Consider the following 21575-nt stretch of genomic DNA (forward strand, 5'->3'; position numbering starts at 1 on the left):
TAAACATAAATTCCATAACTCAGGTTTTAAGATTGCAGTGAAAGATATCATGATTATGAGTTTGCGATTCTGAAGGCCAAAGAAAATTATTTCACTTATTGGAAATATGTAGTGCTAAAGTACTATTTTATAATTTTCCCCATGTCATTTCAATGTGTGAGGCCTAGGCGATTGGGTTCATAAATACAAATATATTTATGACTGTTTTCAGTCCCCTTTCCTTTCACATTTTCATGAGTGTAGATCTGCTTCTGAAAGTTAAATCTGGAAGAAGTCAAGGTGTTGCTACTGGTGTAAACAGGACTGTCACATTTAGAATACTATGATGTATGTACAAGATCTTTGAGACCATGGAAAACTGGGAGTCTGGAAATCCAAATGAGCTATGTTTTAAATAATGTTATAACAGCATATTGCAAAATTTCTGCTAAATTTAATGGTAGCTCATTTTTTCTTCCAAATCTTGTCTTTAGAAATCAATATTTTGGTTGGCTAGATAGCAGCTTGTTTATTGGTTGTCACTGGTCATCAGGTCTTCACAAGCAAGCATTAAACCTACCTGGTGGGTGGGGAAATATATATATATATATTTAATGGTAATGAACATCTTGCATTTGCAAAGTGAATGGGCCAAGCTGAAATTCTGTGATATACATAGCAGTGATATCCCTTATGGTGTGTTTACCATTCTAGTTCCTACAGTCTTGATCTTTTTTATCATCTTCGTCTCTAAGATTCCTTTGCTAAGCTTCAGTAATCACATTAACAGGATTTTATAGTGAGAACTAATACATGCTTACTCAATCCTTATCTGTCCCCATCTAAACTAGAAGTCACCTGTAGAGGTCTGCTTTCTGAGAAGTCAGTGATGATTGCTTTAAGGTGAAGAAACTCAGAATAACCATGTTGGTATTAATAATATACTTTAGAGCTCTTATTATTGAAAATAAAGCTTTTTTTTTTTTTGTGTGTGTGTCATCAATCCAATTTATTGATCATGTCCTCAGTGAGGTGGAGGAAGGGTCACGTCCTTCCACTGCAGACCTTGACCATCCTGACGGCTTCTACTGTCTTCTGTCCCTTGGCCCTGCCTTGGTTTACCGAGAAGCAGGGGGGAGAGGGGGTCTCTGCCATCCTACATGCCCTGAAACTAACACCCGAGAGGAGGCCTGGAAACCTGCAGTTTCCCAACTTCCCCCCACCCAAGGCACAGCCAGGGGCAGAGAGGTCATGAGGATCAGGACCAGGAGAGCAAGGCGGAGCAGGGATAGGACAGAGACAATTATCCATGTTAACATGGGATACTCTTGAAAAATAATGTCCTATTACATCCTGGTCATAAGAAAGTTTGAAGAGTTTTATATATTGTACTTGTGACTATTGATATAAATAACTTTTTGAGTGTCATAAATGTTCATTCTAATATGTTATTAATCATTTTGCTAGTATAGACAATGAAATGTTTTTGAGAAATGAGTTATTAAAACTAAAATACCTGTTTGAAATATTAATATTGGTTGGATAAATTATATATTTGAATGTTAACAAAATGTAATTTTTGAGTGAACATAATTTGGGGTTGAAGAACAATGAAGTTATGTATGAATCTCTTAAAATATAAGTTATTAAGTTATGTTCATAGTAATATTAAGCATTTTTTCCATGATTAAACTATACTTTATAAAAAGCTTTAAAGTATAGTTGACAAATGTATGAAAGCTAATACTACATATTTTTCTCCTTAAATTTAGTCACGATTTCATTGGAGAATTTACCACAAGCTATAGGGAACTTTCTAGAGGACAATCGCAATTCAATGTATATGAGGTAAGAAGAATTTTATTTTATTATTATTTTCCTCTGGAATAAGTAAATTTATGCTTTAAAAATATAGATTTTGCAAAGGGTAATTGGCAAAAGTTAACCAACTGCCAATATATGTAAGAATCTTTAAATTTATCGAACAGACTTGTTTCTGAGACTTGAATGATAGTATTTCTCTTCAATCCCATGGTCTTTTAACTCAATCTGAGAAATTTAAAAATTCTTGCCTATGAAACTTTTGATTATTTAAAAAAAATTCAATATGGACGCAAGTTCACTTTTCCATAAACTTCACCCTTTATGTTTTGCCTTCCTACCAACCTCCTCCCCAACACCTTTTTTAATAAAAAGAGAAAAATATGCATGCTCATTATGTCAGTATGGTGTTATACAATGAACTGTGGTCTGCTTAGTATGTTTGAGCACTTTTTTGTTATTTAGGTGAAGACTAAAGCTAATCAAAATATGATTCAGTCATTAAAGAAATCCAAGTTGTTAAAGCAGGCATAATCTTTCTTACGTTCTTTCCGCCTTAAACCTACCTTGCCAGTTAACTGGCACATGTATTGAGCACGTGGTATATTTTGGCATTGTTAATACTTGAGCTAAGTTACCTGTACATTCTCTATAATTCTTTTATTTTACAAACATGAATAACAAAGGAGAATATCTCAGTACTAGTCAATAAAGGTAACTCTTTTCCTGCCAGGTTGATACCTCTTTCCCCACCAGGTTGACACTAAAATTGACATCTTTTAAGTTAGGAATGGAATGCTATCCTTCTTTTGCCATCTTCTTACTAAGTTAAAGCAATAGCATTCCATTCATTCACTCATTCATTCACCTATAAATAAAATATTTGTTACAAGCCTTTTATATTACACATCCTCTGTTAAGGCCGTCGGGGTACAGAGGTGATTAAACATTTCAGTGTCTAGGGGCACCTCAGTGGCTCAGTTGGTTAAGCATCTGACTCTTGATTTTAGCTCAGGCCATGATCTCAGGGTTGTGAGGTTGAGCCCTGTGTTAGGCTCTGGTCTTGGTCTCTCTCTCTCTCTCTCAAAAAAATTCCATGTCTAATGGGAGACAAACACATGATATATGTTTAGTGTGTCTTGATAACAGCTACTTAGTAGAGTATGAGATATTAAAGGTCAAACTTCTCAGGCAAGGTCAAAGATGGAGTAATGGATCAATTTTTCTATCTAGGTCTTCCAAGGAAGGAATATTAAGGCTCTAAACAGGCAATGAAAGTAATATAAAACAGGTGGTACTTATATAGATGCCTGTTTTCTCTGCCTACCATTGTGTTTCTAGGTCTCCTGCAATATACTTGAGCTTTTATAAACTCCCTACAGCTTTACAGACTGGTTTTGGTAGATAAAGACCTTCTCTTGTCAGTTCCTGAGCTGATAGGATTATCTCCAAAACTGCCGTCATGCTAGATTTGAGCTGCTTTTGAAGCTGTAGGTCTGTAGTAGCATCCATGGTTGGGGATGGTTGTTAGCAGAAACTCAAGTGGGCATGGATTTTGTCTGGACCCTGGGTTAATGAGGCTGGCTGTACTTTATTCAGTAGAGGGGCACTGAACCAGGATTTCTTTTTCAGGGTGTACAAGTCCTTAGTCAGATGACCTATTACTAAGTGCAAAGATGTGTGTGACTCCTGCCAGTTCCCTTGGAGGACTCCCATCTGATCACTGGGTGGTCCTTAAGTAGGCAGGACTGGCTCTGCAACATACCTAAGAGGGTCAGCCACTGAATCACATGGCTGTTTCAGGTACCATGGTCAAGAATTTGGTCTGTAGACCTGGCACTGGAGGCACAGATGGGCATGTCTCCCACTAGGCCTCTGGGTGGGCTAGGTTGCTTCCTTTCCAAGGCCAGAGGGGCTGGGGCCAAATACATATAAATGAATATAAGGATATTTTGTGATCTCCTGAGGTAAGACATGAGTGCCTCTTGGTGGGTCCTTGTGCCAGCAAAATTTCTCATAAACTATACCTGGAAGGAGCTGGAACTAAGTATTGGTCCCTTTCAGGATCTAAATGATTACAGACAGGATTGTTTCCTACTGGGGCCCTAGACCCATGGGACTATTGGTGGACTGTGATTATGAGGGGGCTGGAGCAGAGAATAGGGCCCTTTGAGATCTCTAAGGTTGCAAACAGCTTTCAGGGTCTCTAGGTATGGAGACAGGAGTGTCTTCTGCTGGCTCCATGTACCTGTGGACCTTCAGGTTTGTTTCAATAATATGTATTTGCCCTCTGCTCCAACCACCTTGGGCCAATTACTTTTTCCTTTTTCTAGAATGTTATGTCTATCTCTTTTTATTGTTGCCTTAGTTTAAATTAATAAAGTTTAAATAATACTTATCATAAATTCTTTTAACTTTCTTTGCCTGTCAAAATGCTTCCTAGTGTATTTCGGATTGGGATGCGCTGAAGGATTTTCTTTTAAGGCACTTATGTGATTTGCTTATCCTATTAGATTGACAGGTCTTACTCATCTTTACGTTCCCTGTATTCTTCAATTTCTTGTACAATAATATTTCCTCATGGAATAAGTGGCCAAAAGCTAAATCTTAGGTCCACAAACCAGACCTTTACCAATTATTACATAGCCTTGGTATCTGGCGGAAATTAATATCCCTGACAGCAATAGAGTAAAAGAGCTCCTCTTATGTATGCACATATCTGGGTGATTTGCTTATGTTAGTGTTTTTAGCCTAATAACAAAAGTTATGTTTCTTGACCATACTTTTCTTTAGCTATTTACACAGTTTACTTCAAAGCAGTCATTATTATATAGGACCTAAATGTTAAAAGTCTCTTCTCACATCAAGAAGATACAGATGGATTAGGGTAATCAATGCATAAAGTGATTGAGAAGAATATTACTGAAAAAAATACATTTTTAAAAAAGATGAGCATATACACAAAGAAAATGGTCAGTAATAAATTTGGAGAGAAGTTTTGGCCGAAGGACTGTCCAGGAGTCATACTAAAGGCATTTGTAAATGTATAAATGTATCTGAAGTGAAAGCAGCAGTTTGAACTACATATTCTGTGAAAATGTGAAAATTTCAGTATAATACTAACAAATAATAATTGTTTTATCTGCTTTTCAAGGTGGTGAATCCCAAAAAGAAAGGAAAAAAGAAAAAATACACTAATTCGGGAACAGTAAGTCAGATTTTATGTTATTCATCAAGGAGTCAAATAAATGAATAAAAAAATGTATAATATTATATAGACTGTAACTAAAGACTAAGCTCTTTCACTTAAGATTTTAATATAAAGGTACATAATAGAAAACTGAACTTGCTGTGGGGATGGTTGTAATGGAGAATACCTTATAAAAAGTAGTGACCCAGCTTCCTGCAGGTTGTCCTCGGGATTGTATGGCCTCTGAGGGAAGCTGAAGTTTTGTTATGAAATCTTCATTCAGTGGAATCACACTAGAGAGAATCAAGTAGGTATGAAAAAGTTTAAGTGCTAGTAAGAAATACTACACTCTTTACAGGCTACACTTAACTGTTAAAACTCATGGCATGAGAAAGTACTTGTTAATATGGCATTAAAATTTACAACCTTGTTGGAAGTGGGACGAAATCAATACAGGAGGGGGATCCCTGGGTGGTTCAGCGATTTAGCACCTGCCTTTGGCCCAAGGCATGATCCAGTCCCACAACAGGCTCCTTGCATGGAGCCTGCTTTTCCCTCTGCCTGTGTCTCTGCCTCTTTTTCTGTGTTTTTCACGAATAATAAATAAAATCTTAAAAAAATAAATAAAAAATAAATCGATACAGAAAGGTGCAAAGATGAAAGTATCTTAAAATTGTGAAAAATCATCCTATTTTTTTTTTTTGGAGAATTCAGATGTGCTTTTTTTTTTATTGGAGCGTAGCTAATCAAAATGTCATAGTTTAGAACATACTGATTTAACAATCCTGTACGTCCCTCTGTGTTCACCACCATAAGTACAGTCACCAGATGTCACCACACAATGTTATTACAATATTACATTGTAATATTGTGTTTCCCATACTCTACTTTTCTTCCCTGGTGACATTTCTTCTATAATATACTGAAGATTTTATTGTATGATTAAATTTTCTTAGGAGAAGGAATATCTAAGTTCTCCTCAAATTTCCTTTTGAAGATTTCTATATTGCAAGACATTTGAAATATTCGAGAGCCTCATTACAAGACGATGACAAAAACATGCAGTAACACAATGTCCTTGTAGACAATTTTTATGCTATTCTTCAAAGGAAATAAACTGGTCATAGGAAGGAGTTAGTTAATTTTTTTGGCTCCTTTCATTCTTAATAATTTTATACGTTAAAACAGTCAGTCCTGGCAGATTTTAATAAAGAATTATATTGTTATTGATTTTCAAAATGTGATATTCCTCTCTAATATGAATATGAGTTCGTCTCTAATACTTAAAGTCCATTTGGGGTTGCAGTTAGTACTGGGAGGTAATTTTGCCTTGTTTTTCTTTTCTTTTTCAGGTAACTTTACTCTCCTTTCTGGTAGAAACAGAAGTTTCATTCCTTGATTATATTAAAGGAGGGTAAGTCATTGTCTGAAATTGTTTCATTGCTTAAACATTTCTTTTAGTGTATCTAGCAAGTGCTGCCACTAAGTAATAGGCAGCTGAAATGATCAACTTTATTATACTTTGAGGGCAGAACTTTTGCACTTTTGTTACAGACTTAGGGAGATAAACTTAAACACAATGAGCTATTACTTTGGGGGAAAATTGCAACTTTTCTTTGACGAAGAGAAAAGACTCTATTGTGTTAATAATAGTTGCAGATAAAGCTATTATATGTACTTCCAGAGAATATTTTCAGTTGCCTAACATATGGGACTTTTTATATGCACTTTTCATTATTTTTGAAGTAGAAGAAAAGCTTGAGGGCTTGTTATAAATGTATATTTGAGCTCCAGAATATTAAAGAATGTATCTTGTCGTAAAATCATAATGCAGAAATGGATGGTGAGTAGTCATTTTGTTGCTCCTTACGCTTCTGGGCAGGAATACATTTCAGAAAAAAATTGGTTGTTTTAACCATTCTTGAAATTTTCCAGAGTCCAGACAGAGCCTGTCTTGGTAATATATTGTGGATTCCTATACCCTAGTAAATAGGAAGGATTTTTTTCAATTTTGTTCCTATTTTTAACTGAGTTGCCCCTATCTTTTCAAAACCAAGCATCCCCAGAGATTGAAAACATTCATTAATATGCAGTCTAAAATGTCCACATATTCTAATTTATGTGCTATAACCTGTATTAGAATATACACAAATGGTGAGAGGTAAATTTGAATGTGGTTAGTAACTTCATGACAAAAAATAGCAGCCAGAGACAACACTCATGTAAATCTTTTCCTAATTATGATTTAAGATTTTTTTTTTTAAAGATTTTATTTATTTGTTCATGAGAGACAGAGAGAGAGAGAGAGGGAGAGACACAGGCAGAGGGAAAAGCAGGCTCCTCACAGGGAGCCTGATATGGGACTCGATCCCGGGTCTCCAGGATCACGCCCTGAGCCAAAGGGAGATGCTCAACTATTGAGCCACCCAGGTGCCCCTAGAATTTTTTTTTCAATACTAGTTCACTGGTAGAATGTCATGAAGTAAAAGAAAGGGATAAAAGAATGAAGAGGCTAGAGGAACAAAGACAGTTTACCAAAACACAGGGAGCTTGATCCTTTTGCTCTTAGTTAAGGAAACAAAAACAAACCCCAAAATGATAATTTGCTTAAATGCAGAATCAATGCTATATATGGACATCTTGCAACCTGCCACTTGGCTACAGAGACACAGAAGCTACGGTGGCTGTTTCAATAAAGTTAAAGGGAAAGGTACTAAAGTCCAGAAAAATGCTGTTAAAGAAAACTTCAGGAATGAGCCTATGAGTGAGGAAATAGGAGACAAATCTTTATTTCGGTTTATAAATAAGGGACAACCCAACTCAGTCACATTGTGCTTGACCAAAAAGGATGAGAGGAGGTGGTGTTTTTAAAACTTGAAACCACAGCGAGGAAGAAATTTCAGTTGGTGTGGTTTGCTCAGAGATTATTTGACCTCTTTTGCTCAGTATTGTGGGTTGGGAGAAAATTTTCCAGGTGTCTAAACCTCAAGATGATTATCATGATTCCAGGAAGTGGTGATTCTTCTCTGAACTATGCAAAAATGGTGGCAGTTGAGAGATGGACTCAGAATTGTTAACTTTCCTTTGCCCCTTTTCCTCTTCACTTCTTCTTTTTGATCATTGGTGTATAAAAGATTACCATGATCAGTTGTATGGTAGAGTCCTTTGTGGCCCAAGTGCAAGTGCTTGGGTACTTCTTGGGGTCCATCCAATCCATTGTAAGGGGCATAAGTGCATGGAGTTGGAACAGTATACACAGAAGGTTCAGTCATCATCATTAGCTTGGGAGCAGAAGAGAAGAAAGTGAGACACTTCTGAAACAAGCAAAAGGTATTTTATATGGCAACCAGATGCTTAATCCCCAAGTTAATAGTATCATCCAGTATTGTAGTCCAGATGGAAGGATGTTTTCTGTTTTCTCAGGTGACCAACTAAAGAGATTGGATGATGGTAGATAACTTTTAATGTAATTGCAAATTTCATTGAAGGTGGGATTGTTGATATGATGAAGCCAAGAGGCCTGTGTGAAAAATTTTTTTTAATTTCTAATTCTACTTTGGAGGATATAGTTATCCAGGTGCGGTAAGAGATATTAGCAAGAATACAGACACCCTCTTATTCATCCAGCCGGTAGGCCAGTGCTGTTTGATTGCCTAGGACTACTGAAGCAAGAGAGTCTAAGGATAATTGTAAGTTTTGTAGGGCTGAAGCAGTATTGTGGGATAATTCCTCTAGAATGTTTGTTGGATTACACAGCGTGGCTTTATGATAAGCAAATCTTCCCCAAGGGGCCAACATGCCTATGACCAGATCACTTAGTTGAGTTTGGATTATGCCATTAATGTGTTCAACTAATCTTGAGGATTAAGGATGATAGGTGCAATGAAAATGTTAAAAGATGGATTAGATTTTGCAGATCTCTTGGACAATTTAAACAGTAAAATGGATTCCTTGGTTACTGTGTAGCTTTTGAGAATATTCCAACTGGGGTGATTTTTTTCTAATAAGTTTTTGACCACTGTTTTAGCAGTTGGCTTGCCTGCAAGGAAATGTCTTGACCCAGTGAAAAAACATACAGATCATTATCAATACACATTTCTATTTGGTAAATGGAGGAAGCTGGATGAAATCAATTTGCCAGATGTCAGAAGGCCTGTTGGGAAGAGGAAATTGACCTAAGGCAGTGCAATATGGTTTTGTAGGATTGCACAAAATATTTGTTGGGCAACAGTTGGAGATGGCATTTAATAGAACTGTGTGTCCATTGGACCATTTTATTTGTGCTCCAAGGTGTCGTGTCATAGATACATTTAAAAAGAGTTCCTGGGCTCTTTTTGGTAGCACAGGTTTGTTATTTGGTCCCACCCAAACGTTGTCTTGGAGAAATCCTTCTAGGAACCTTGTTTCATCCATTTCCCCCTTCAGTGATGTTTTGAGGGTTTGTGTGTGTGTGTGTGTGTGTGTGTGTGTGTGTGTGTGTGTTGTTTTGTTTTAAGTAACAGGGTTAAGGGAATGAAAGTCATATAGGGAGATGTTTGTGAGTTGGAGGTTTGAAGTGCCACATTTTTGGCAGCCTGGTCAGCATGATTGCCCTTGGCTTCAGGGATATCAAATTTGGGATGAGCTTGAATTTTTATAATAGCTAAGCTGAGGGGAAAGAGAAGGTGTCAAGTAGTTTTAATATAGAAGTTTTGTTTTTATGGACTGTCAGAGAATATTCGAAACCCTGTTTCCAGAGCATACCAAAATCCTGGGCAACCTCAGAAGCATATATGCTATCTATAGACAGTGAGAGCTTTATTTATTAACAATTAGCATACACTTGTTAGAGAATGTAATTCAGCTTATTGGGCCTAACGAGCCTAGGGAAAGGAGCCTGCTTTGAAAATTTTTTCAGTGGATCCTATAGAGTGTCCTGCACTGTATTTTCCTTGTTCATTTTTATGTAACATCCATCGATAAACCAAGTAAAATGGGGACTTGGTGGGGGGGTTATGAAGGTTTAATTGGGGTAAATAATGAATCAGTGACAAGGCTGCAGTTGTGTTAGTTGAATCTTTGAGGGGTAAGAAAAGTATGACAGCAATTTGAGAGGAGGACAACAAGAGAGTGAAATGGCTAGAAAGGATAGATGGACTGGCAGAAGGGTGTTCTGTGTGGTGGGAATCTAAGAGGGTTTTAACTGTATATGGAACGAATACCTATAGGGGAGAGTCTAGCACTATTTTTTTGGTGGCAGTAAGGAGTGTAAAGGCGGCTGTTAGGGCATGGAGCCAGGGAGGAAAACCTTTGGCCACAGGGTCTAGTTGAAGATTATAATATCCTGCAGAGCATTCTTGGCCTCCATATGCCAACAATTGATCAGGATTTGGGTCAGGACTCCCAAAGTGCTACTGGAAAGTTCACGAGCAAAAAGGAAGAAGGGCAATTGGTAATGAGGGTGTCCTAGAGTTGGAAAAGAGACAAACTTTTTTTTTTTTTAAAGAAAAAACCTTCTTGGGTCTCTTTGAAGCCTTGGAATAGGGTCTGGAATGGTTCCAGTTAGGGAGGTTTAAGGGTTGAGGTATGAGGGAATAATTGGTAATCCAAAGGTGACAGGATCCAGTAAGGCCCAGGAAACTCATTATTGTCATTTAGTCTAGGATTGAGGGAAGAGGGTGGTGGTAGTCATTCTGTCTGGTTCTATTTTTAGCCCATCTGATGTTAAAAGGTGGCCTAGGAATTTGACAGAGGCAGAACAGAATTGAAATTTATCTTTCCGTTGTGTCATTTATTGGCTAATTGTTGAAGACGATGTTTAGTGTCAATGTGAGATGCCTTTAGGGTGGGGAAATATTAAAAAAAATTAAGATTTTATTTATTAATTTGACAGAGAGAGAGAGAGAGAGAGAGCACAAGTAGGCAGAGCACCAGACAGAGGGAGAGGGAGAAGCAGACTCCCCACTGAACAGGGAGCCCAATGCAGGGCTCGATCCGAGGGCCCTGGGATTATGACCTGAACTGAAGGCAGATGCTTAACTGACTGAGCCACTCAGACACCCCGTAAAGATTGCTTATATATTGTAATAGTATAGATTTCCCAGGGAAATTGAAATCTTTCAGGTCACCATGGAGGGTTTGAGAGAAATAGAGTTTTTGGTATATCCCTTCGGTACGGCTGTTCAAGTGTCTTTGTGATTGTTCTTTGTAAAAGCAAAAGGTATTGACTTTGGGGGCCAGAGGAAATGCTGCAAAAGGCACTGTATCAGTCAATGACAGAAAAAGTAGTTGTTTCAGTGGGCATATTAGAAAGGAGGATGTACTGTCAAGATGTAGGGTGATCGGGTATGAATATAGTGTTGATTGCCCTATGTTCTTGACCAAAATGCAGTCCTCTGTATGGGCTTTTTATTTGGCATGATGAGGGTATTGCAAGGTCTTGTAGTGGGGATGATCAATCTTCAGTTGGTAAAATCTTTTTTTTTTTTAAATCTTGAATAATAAGAGTTATTCCTTTAATGGCCATAGGGCTTGAAGGATACTGCTTAATACTGGTTAAGGGCTTTGGTGGATCAATTTGAACAGTTCTTGGGGAAATTGAAATCATATGTCTTCTATTGGTAGAGGAAGTTGCCTATAATTGATCAGAGAGTATATTTAGGAATGGGAGGGCAGTGGGCTGATTGGAGTAGAATTGGACAGATAGGTAGAATTAGGAATTCTGAAGGTTGAGAAGACAAATCTAAAAACATTTCTTTTCCTTTTTCTTTTTTGTGACTGATTACCATTAGATGGTAAATGCCTTTCTACTCCAAGGCAGGAGATTGGAAAACAGAAAGGGGTTGAGGACTGAATAAGTTATTGCAGTGTCTATAAGAGTGAAATCATCCTCATTTTGAATTTTTATAGAAATTTCTTTTGCAATGTTTGCTCGGAGAATGGGTAAAATCCCCTTTTTGTTCTCAAAGCATCCCTAATCTGTTAAGGGAATTGTGCCTGAGATTTATGGATGCTTTTGGAGCCATCTTTCATATTTCAGACATTCCTTTTTGAAATGTCTAGGCTTTTTGCAAAAAAAAAAAAAAAACAGGTTTTATTGAGTTGAGCTGAATGTTTTAACTTGTGAGAAGGATTTGGCTAACCTTTTAGCAGTGGTGGCAAGGGCAAAAAGAGTTTTGGTCTGTCGGTCGGGGTCATGTTGTTTGACCAGAGTTGAGAGTGAATCAAGGAGGCCCCCTAGAAACATTGAATTAATTGATTATGGAGATTGATCAGGATATTTACTTCATAGAATACCTGATGGGTTCTGATTATAAGAAAGGAAGAGTAGAGATTCATGTTCCTATCTTTCTTAAAAATCCCTAGTTGTGTAAAAACAACAAATTATAACAGTTTGAAAGGAGAACACAAATATGAAAACCAGGTGAAAGTGTAGCTACAAACATCTAATCAAAATATTTCAGTACATTATTTTTATTTTTCCTGATAGATTTTGTCAAATTTTTCCTACCTGCTTAGACATTGTAACATTTTGAGCTTTCTGCCCTTGCTAAATCTCAACCTCCAAGTAGATAAATGTACTACAATGATGGAAAATCATATAAAAAGCAGATATGTAATCGCACAAAATTTCTGAATAATAGCAAAGTAGAATATAATGAGCTGCACTAATTTCAAATTAGGATTAATTGTAATAAATGACAATTATCTATAGTTTCAGTAAATGGCTACTGACTTTTTTGAACAACATCAATCAGAATTCTTATCTCTTAAAATTTAAAAAAATTCTGAAAATTATTAAACACTTTAGTTATATTTGATATTCTTCATTGTTACTTTTTTTCAAAAATAATAAAATACTTTTACTTTATTTGTGTTTTATATTCATGTTTCTAGGAAAGAAGTGTTATATCTCCCACACTTTTTAAAGTCCTATTTATTTATTCATGAGCAAGAGGTAGAGACCTAGGCAGAGGGAGAAGCAGGCTCCTCCTGAGGAGCCTGATGTGAAACTCAATCCCAGGACCTCCCGGATCACAACCTGAGCCAAAGGTAGACGCTCAATCACTGAGCTACCCAGATGCCCCGTCTCTCACATTTTAATCATAAAAATCTTTATTTGTGTTTCACATTATAAACATAAAATGTGACATAGTAAAACGAAAAGTTAGGCAAAGTGGATGAACATAATTTAGTATGAAGCTAGATCCTCTGTAATCATACCTTCTAGAGATAAATAACATAGTTACATATTTGTTTATTGCAGAATGCATAATTATTTTTTGTAACATTGGTATAACACTGTGTACAGTGTTCTATAATGTATATTTTGTTCATTAAATATATTGTGTATATATATTTCCACATCAGTACTTACATATCTACCTTATTTTAATGGTCTTCCATCGTATGAAAGTACATAATTCGGTTTAAAATTTTTTGTGTGATATACGCTTTAGTTGTATCTATTTTATTTTCTTATTATAAATCAGGCTCAATGGTAAAACCCTGGTGCATACTTTTTATGCATGACATTAAGCATGTGTAAGGGGTCATTTCCTAGAAATAGTGTTGTTGGATAAAATGGTATGTGTATTTTATAATTTGTTAGAGATTTCTAAGTTGTGTTGCTGAAAGAGTAGTAATAATTTACACTCCTAACACTTTCATTTGTATATGAAAGTTTACTGTATCTTTACCTTAGTAAATAGTGGAACTCCTTTTTTATCTTTGCTAACTTCGTAGATGATATATATGCCATTGCCAGTTTTTATCTGTGAAACCTCTGTTCGTTAGCCACTACGGTGTCTTTTGTAAAAAAGCTCATGTCTTTGGAAACCTAGGTTTCAGAAACTTTTTTTTTTCTTTTTTTTTTTTTTTTTTGCTTTTCTTCTGCTCCTTCTTCCCCTGGTTCTACCTAAAAGAATTGAGTATTTTTAACTGAGGATACAAGATAGAAAGATAGCTGGCAGCTACATCTTTTAAGTGTAGTCCAACACTTCAGCTAAACTCCAATATTCACATTTCAGTCTTTGGTAGAACTCCTCTTCAGCACACATCTAATGAGACTCTTCTTAATTTAGCCATCTGGTCTTGCCTTTTATCCTATGATTACACTGAAGAAGAACAATGAAATAACCTGACATTTAGGACTGCAATCAACCAAACATCTCAAAGTAGTATTATGGAGGTCTTATTAGTACATTTGAAGATTTGTAGGTTTATCAAGGGTAGGTTTTTGAAGAGTTGCTCTACCATATTTCCGAAAAAGTATGTTATTTCAAAAGTGATTGGAACAAAGTGTTCAATTCCATTTTGTTTCTGTAATATATTGGAGTAACTACTCACTTTTAACCTAAAATACTAAGATATCAGTATTTGTGACCAGCTTTTGTGGATTGTTATTATTCCTAACTTGGGTTAGCATCACTGCTGCTAATTTGGGTGGCATCAGTTCAGGAACCTATTCACCATGCTCTTTTTTTTTAAAGATTTTATTTAGTTATTTGAGAGAGAAGTAAGCAAGGACAAGAGACAGCATGAGTAGAGAGAAGGGCAGAGGGAGACAGGGAAGCAGACTCCCCGCTGAGCAGGGAGCCCCATGTGGGGCTCCATCCCAGACCCTGAGATCATCACCTGAGCCAAAGGCAGACGCTCAAATGACTGAACCACCCAGGTGCCCCTACTGTATCCTTTCTAATCTAGGAGAAACTACTGTTAACTTATGATCATGCTGAACCCTAGCCAACAAAGGTAGAGATCTTAAAAAAAAAAAAAAAGGTCAAACAATCATCATATAAAATATGAATAAAAATTGGTACTCTGGGCTTTCCAAAATAGTTGAGATTTTCCTGCATTCATTTTGTGCTCTGCACTAATTTGGAGAACATTGCCATAACCCTCAGTTGTATGAGGAGCATGAGAAAAGGGAAAGAGGACAAACAGATGACTGATACAGCATATGTAGGACTAACTGCTTATGTTGAAACTCTTAGAAAGCAATCCTTAAATTGCCCTTTAAAATTTCACCTATCTTCTTGTTTCATCTCACACAAAAAAAATTCAATAGAAAATTATAAAAATGTTCTTTGTTTTCTCATGAATCCAAGTAGAAATTATGCAGAGTTAGGAATGAACACATTTAAATACTACACAGAATTGTTTTCAAAGTCCTTTAATATCTTCTCGTTTGAAGGAACGTTGTAGACCTAATTTTTAGTATTGGATATTCTAGGTTTCCATTATTTTAGCTGTTATTGATGTAGATATTTACATGAAAATATAACCCTGATTGTTTGTGAAACCATATTGTTAGCTTGTTACTTTTCATTCACAGTCTCAGTTCCTCAAACACTCTGTTTAGCTGCAATTATCTGGCTTACAATTCAGGTATACCGTGAGCAGATGAGACAGATGCATTCTAAATCAGCCAATTTTTATGCAAATATTCTTTGAAACAAAAATCTAATTTTTAGGACTTTTTTTGGTTAAGCAGGATGGGGCTTTTCCTGGAGCATAAGATATATTTTATAACTTCAGGTCAGAAAGAGTTTTATTTTCTAAATGATATCTACAAAAGAGCTATCTTTTTTTTTTTTTTTTTTTTTTTTTTTACAAAAGAGCTATCTACAGCTCTCTGTAGATAGTAAAAACTGGTTGTCTCTTTTGAATTGTTGACCCTAGGGCCATTTTTTATAAAAATTACACTCTTGTATATTTATCCCAGGGTCATGTATTTGTTTGCTTCTTTTTTTTGTAATATTTCTGTTGGCTTCTTAAGAAATAATTTTGAATATTAAAAGTCTGATATAATTGGGAACTAAAGATATTTATTCAGTAATCTTTAATCTATGGCATTGAGTACCTGATAACTAGTAATAAGGATAGTGTAGATTCATATAAAGTCATACTGTTCTGAAATCTAAGATTCTGCTTTAGATGATCATGATTATGATTACTAATATCTGTAAAAATGGGCTTATTGACTTCTAAATATTTATAAAATACATATTTCTATATTTCCAATGGCTTACACTATAAGTATCTCAGCACAGAATCATAAATACCATTTTGGCTAAGTCCTCTGTGTATCTTAAATCCTCATAAAACTTCACTCCACCACTAACATGATCAAGAATAAATATTTATAGTTTTATATATCTCTTTGACTGGCAGATGAAGGGGGAAACAGATCACAAATTCTGCATACTGAGTCCCTCTAAGTTACCAGAATTTTATGTCAACATGGAACCCTAGTCCATTATTTTTATCAGACTATTGAATATATTAGAAACTTACAGAACTATTAACTGTCTTTTCCTTCCTTTGAAGAAAGCTCAAACTTTCATCCAGCTGATTCCAATGAGCTGCAAAAGTCCCCATCACTTATATTAAGTGGCTGCTAGTTTTTTGGTGTCATTTTAATTTGTCCGTTTGTGACTTGTTTTCTCAAAGAGACTGGCAATTTTAAGATATTTTTGGACAGCTGAACACCAAGAACACTAAATAAATCCAGATGGATGAGAAAACTATTTTAAGGGATCCCTGAGTGGCTCAGTGGCAGCCCAGGGTGTGATCCTGTAGTCCTGGGATAGAGTCCTGCGTTGGGCTTCTTGCAGGGAGCCTGCTTCTCCCTCTGCCTGTGTCTCTGCCTCTCTCTCTCTGCATCTCTCATGAATAAATAAATAAATAAATAAAATATTATAAATAAAATCTTTTTTTTAAAAAAAAGAGAAAGCCATTTTAAACCTGACTTTCCTACCTTTTCCCCCAAATCTCTAAGTTTAATGAAACATTATAAACAAATAGGATTTTTAAATGGAGTATGCCAATTCAGTGAACTAGATTATAAACCTGTCTGTTTCCTTGACTTTATCATTTGTGACCTTCCTCTTTCCACAACGCATACCACAATCATCAAATAAAACAGAAGAACAAGGTTTCCTCTGCCAGAAATTATCTCCATTTAACTCATAACTGGGTTTGTAGTGACTTGGAGGAAAAGACAAGATCAAGATTAGAAGCATGGAACTGCTTGTTTCCCTCACATCTTACCAGACCATGAAAGAGGGTAATAGGTTAGATGCTCAGTGGACAAGTTCTGGGAAATTAATATTTAATTTTAAATTAAATAATCAAGTCAATTGCCAAATTGACTTGCCAAAATCAAGTCAATTGCAAAGATGTGGTTGCTGATAACTGAGGCAGTGCATAGTCATGACCAAGAATTCGGGTTCTGATATGAACTGCGTAGTTCAAATCCTAGATCCGCCTCTTTTTAGCATAACCTGTTTCCATTTACATTAAATAGGAATACAAAGAATAGTGTATATCATGGAGTAGCTATGTGGATTAAATGGCAGAGAGTTAACCCTCAGTAAATGCTAACTACTATTTTTCTCAATAATTTGAATTTGTTTAAAGTTCCAATGTGTCTTATCGTATTTGATCTTCATAATATTGTTGGTGGTAATTGTCCTAGTTATCAGAGATGTGGAGAGAAAAAAGATATATTCAAATTTACAAAATGTATCAGTAACAGTAATTTTTTGTAGTTCACTTCTCTTTGGAGGAATACCAAAACATTCCTTCCATTCCAATGTCAACCCAAACTCTTGATTCTGATTCTAAAATTTGTCTGAAATTGTAGATAAAAGGTTTATATTCCACTTAAAAGAAGTAAGAAGTCTTAGAGGAGAAAATAAAAAAGAGTTACCTCCCTATTATAAGCTAATTTTAAAGGCTGAAATGGGCTTTTTGATACCGCTTATTTTAAGGGTGAATTGAATATCAGTAAGTCCTGTTATCAGCAATCTCCATAAGGATTTCTTACCTTAAAAATACTTGAAGCGAGTGCAATGATATTGTAAAATATTTGCCTTAGTTTTATAAAGTTGGTGGCATTATTTTGGATAGGTGGCCTGAGGGAGCACATCTTGCCAGAACATGCAATACTGCAAGGTTTTTGAGTTTTTTTTTTTCCTAATCCAATTTCTTTTTGAAAACTGAATATACAAGTTAGGATATTTTATAGTGTTTCTTGTTGTGGCACCCAAGTGTTTTGCATTCATCAAATCAGTGGAGAGCTAAACCCTGCAGCGCCAAATAGGGGTAAATCTAATAAAAACAAAACCATTCTGCCTTCTATAAATACATTCACATCGAGTATTATCATATGTAAACTAAACTCATCTAAACTAAGATTTAGAAAAGAAACTTTTACAAATATTAAGACTCAGAAACTTTGTTTTGGTTAATGCATGATTTTCATTTTTATACATGTTTAAATGCATGCTTGAAAAGGCCAGACAGGTCCAGTTAAGTGTGGTTTCACTGACAGTTTATGTTATTTTTCAGATTATTTTCTTCAGAGACATTTATTTCAAAGTCCGAGAAAACTGCATGTATGCTTCATGATCAGAACTAGCACTCATTTAGCCCAAATATTGACAAGATGTTTTGTATCAGGCGGTTTCTTAGTTATGTTTTATGATCAGAGGGTGCATTTCCAGCCGCGCTATCTTTAGAATAGTTTCTCTCTGGTGGACAGGTTGTGGTAGAGCCGGAGAGTTTTATCACTTCTATTGCTTAGAATTGCTGGTTTGTGTTTACAGTAAAATGTAGACTGAAGATTGGAAGATTGCATTATTGTTTTTAAGTTATCTAGAGACAACGCACTTCTACTACCTATACTGGTTGGGAGTTTATTACCTCATCCTTAATAGGTCACTGACCAACACTATGGGAAGGATTAGTGAAAAAGAAATATGTGTTAATGTTAAGAGAGAACTGTCTCTGCTGACCCAACAGAGGAAAGGATTAGTATGAACCAGGAGAGGATGACATGGATTGCTCAGGAGATTTGTCCTCGAGCACATAGAAATTTGTTATTAGCAGGTTCTTCAGGGATTTATTTTTATTAATTAGAGGACTTCTTCAGCATACTTATTACCTCTTTATCATTTGAGAAAACTGGGGCTTAGAGATTAGGCAATTTTGCCGAGGACTCACAAGTAGCTAGCTAGTTGTGATTCTGGGTTTCAAGCTCCAATCTATGATTCAAAAGTTCGTAGTCTTTCTACTAGGGATGATCACCTCTTCCATGTCTACCTCACTTTAAATTGTGGAGAGTGCTTGCATTTTTTTTGTTTAGGGTGATGTTTCATTTATTTATTTTGATTAGGTCACCTATAAGATATTTCCTAAAGAGTTGAAAACAGGTTGGCCATCTTGCATATCTTTGTTGAGAAGAAGCTCTTGAACTGCAAGACCCTGTGAAGTTGTACTTTGGAACACTGTGTTAAAAACAAAAACAAAAACCAATTGAAATCAAGCATCAAAGTCCAATGAAAACACAAAGGTTTGGTAATTGATGAAAACTAGATTTAGTAAGGACCAGTATTAGTGTAAATAGTTTAAGAACCACATCATTTGTCTCATTGCTTTTTATTCTTTTGACATTTCACTGAGCTATCAGAAATCCAGACTGTTTGGAAGGATAGAAAAGAAAATTTACGGCAGGAGTCAAAGCTTACAGTTACTTCATACCAAGAGATTTAGTTGGAGGAAGTACCCAGATAATACCTCCTAACAAGATTAGATCATTCATACTGCGGTTTTGGGTTGGGCAGGTTAAGACCTTAATAGCTGGTAGGAAAGGAAATCTGACAAGGGAGGGTCAGGTTCTCAGAAATAACCTGAAACTCTGGTAGGTCCAGAAATTTGATTAGCCCTGCAAACTCCAGTTTTCAAAGAAGTATGCTAACTCAGATCCCAAAAAGCTAGCATAGATAATGGTGATAACAAGGAAGCGTAACAACTGCTTATTGACTACATACTAAAGGACAGGTACTTGTCCTCAAAACAATCCAGAGAAGGTTTTATTATGATTTACTTATTATAAATGAGCTGCAGGGTGCTTCAATAGCTTTTCCAAGATCATGTGGCAAGTAAGTGGAAGTGTTTATATTTGAATTTGCATTTGTGTATTTCAAAGTTTGCCATCATTCTAGATCTAACTTGCTGTGGGCACTTAATCCTGTGAGTAGTTTCTGGGCATGGGAAGAAGGAATTTTTAAGATGCAGCAAAATTTGGAATCAGGCAATTGTCTTTGTTGTCATTTAGGTAATCGAACTACCTTTAAGAAAAAAGGAAACAATTTAAGATTTAGCCCATGGTGAGCTAGGGGTAGAAATGATTGGCAGGATGGTGGTGCCTGGAGCGGGTAAACCCGGGATGCAGAGTAGATTCCAGAACTGAAGTCAGAATGAGAGTGCATGTCAGTATATCAAGGCAGAAGCATAGTCTTGGTGCTGGAGTGGCAAGAATAAGAGGAATCTTAGAGCCAAGTGGGCATCTCAGTTTTATTTAAAAGTTCTAAATTTCAGCAGCTGGTGGATCTGAACCTGAGTTTGTCAAGATTAATTTAAAGAAGGATGGTGGGGCAGCCCGGATGGCTCAGCGGTTTAGCGCCGCCTTCAGCCCAGGGCGGGATTCTGGAGACCCGGGATCAGGTCCCACATCGGGATTCCTGCATGGAGCCTGCTTCTCCCTCTGCCTGTGTCTCTGCCTCTCTCTCTCTCCCTCTGTGTCTCTCAGGAATAAATAAATAAAATCTTAAAAAAAAATAAAGAAGGATGGTGACAGTTCTTCTTTCATATTGATAATGTTCAGTTTGTGCAGCTGAACAGAATTTGAAATAAGGAAGAAAGTAAAACAGTCCTTCTGCACACCCCCATCAAAGTTGTTCTCAATAATTAATTCGTAATGACAGCCACAGAAAAGTTGTATAAGAGGGTATTACTGTGTGTGTGCATGTGCACAGGTGCTGCTGGCATATGTGTGGTTTTCTTTGACATACATATAGATACTCGTTTTTTATGGATCTTTGCTGTGCTAGTTAAATCTTTCATCTTGACATCTGATTTGTCATTTACAGCTTTTGGAAAGGTGGCAGAGAAAAATAAGGACATTTTCCAAGTATGCTTTTAGCAATACTAGGATATATGCATTGGGAAGTCTCATGAGATGTTACTACTAACTCATGAAATTTGGCAGGCATGCCTTTTTTATGCTCTGGAATGTAATACTCCTGTCTAGATTTCTTGAAATTCTGCTCCTTCTTGTCGGCTTCTAAAATGCAAAATGACAGCTAAAGTAACGCTTTCTGAGCAAAATATTTCAAGGATTTATATGTGATCATTTTATGAACATTTTGCCAGGAGTCATCTTGTGTGAATTCAGATTTTTTACTTTGATGCGTGATTAATTTTTTCCCTCTAACATTAGGCTTCATGCAATATTAAAGAATGAGAAAGGGTAACAGGATTACCAATGAAGATGTTTTGTTTGGTTTACTTTTATGATACATCATTTATCAAAGTCTACAAGAAATCTGTCTCATAGCCTAAAGTCATAGCATTGTTAGCAACTTTCTTTAACACTTTTATTAGTGGGGTGCCAGGATGGCTCAGTCGGTGAAGCATCAACTCTTGACTTCTGCTCAGGTCATGGTTTCAGGGTTGTGAGATCAAGCCCCATGTGGGGCTCTGTGCAGAGCATCGAGGCTGCTTAATATTCTGCTCTGCCCCATCCACTCCTGCCTCC

At 36.3% G+C, this 21575-nt stretch overlaps 1 protein-coding gene across 1 annotated transcript in view; it reads left to right on the forward strand.

The window, feature by feature from the left end:
• The window catches only part of CPNE8 (copine 8), a 214150-nt gene that overhangs the window by 148822 nt on the left and 43753 nt on the right, over positions 1-21575 (forward strand). The window contains exons 11-13 of the mRNA XM_072765596.1: positions 1752-1827; positions 4955-5008; positions 6343-6404. Of these exons, the coding sequence (XP_072621697.1) occupies positions 1752-1827; positions 4955-5008; positions 6343-6404 (192 nt within the window). The remainder of the gene's footprint in view (positions 1-1751; positions 1828-4954; positions 5009-6342; positions 6405-21575) is intronic.

Source organism: Vulpes vulpes, chromosome 8, assembly GCF_048418805.1.
Source record: "Vulpes vulpes isolate BD-2025 chromosome 8, VulVul3, whole genome shotgun sequence".
Lineage (NCBI taxonomy): Eukaryota > Metazoa > Chordata > Mammalia > Carnivora > Canidae > Vulpes > Vulpes vulpes.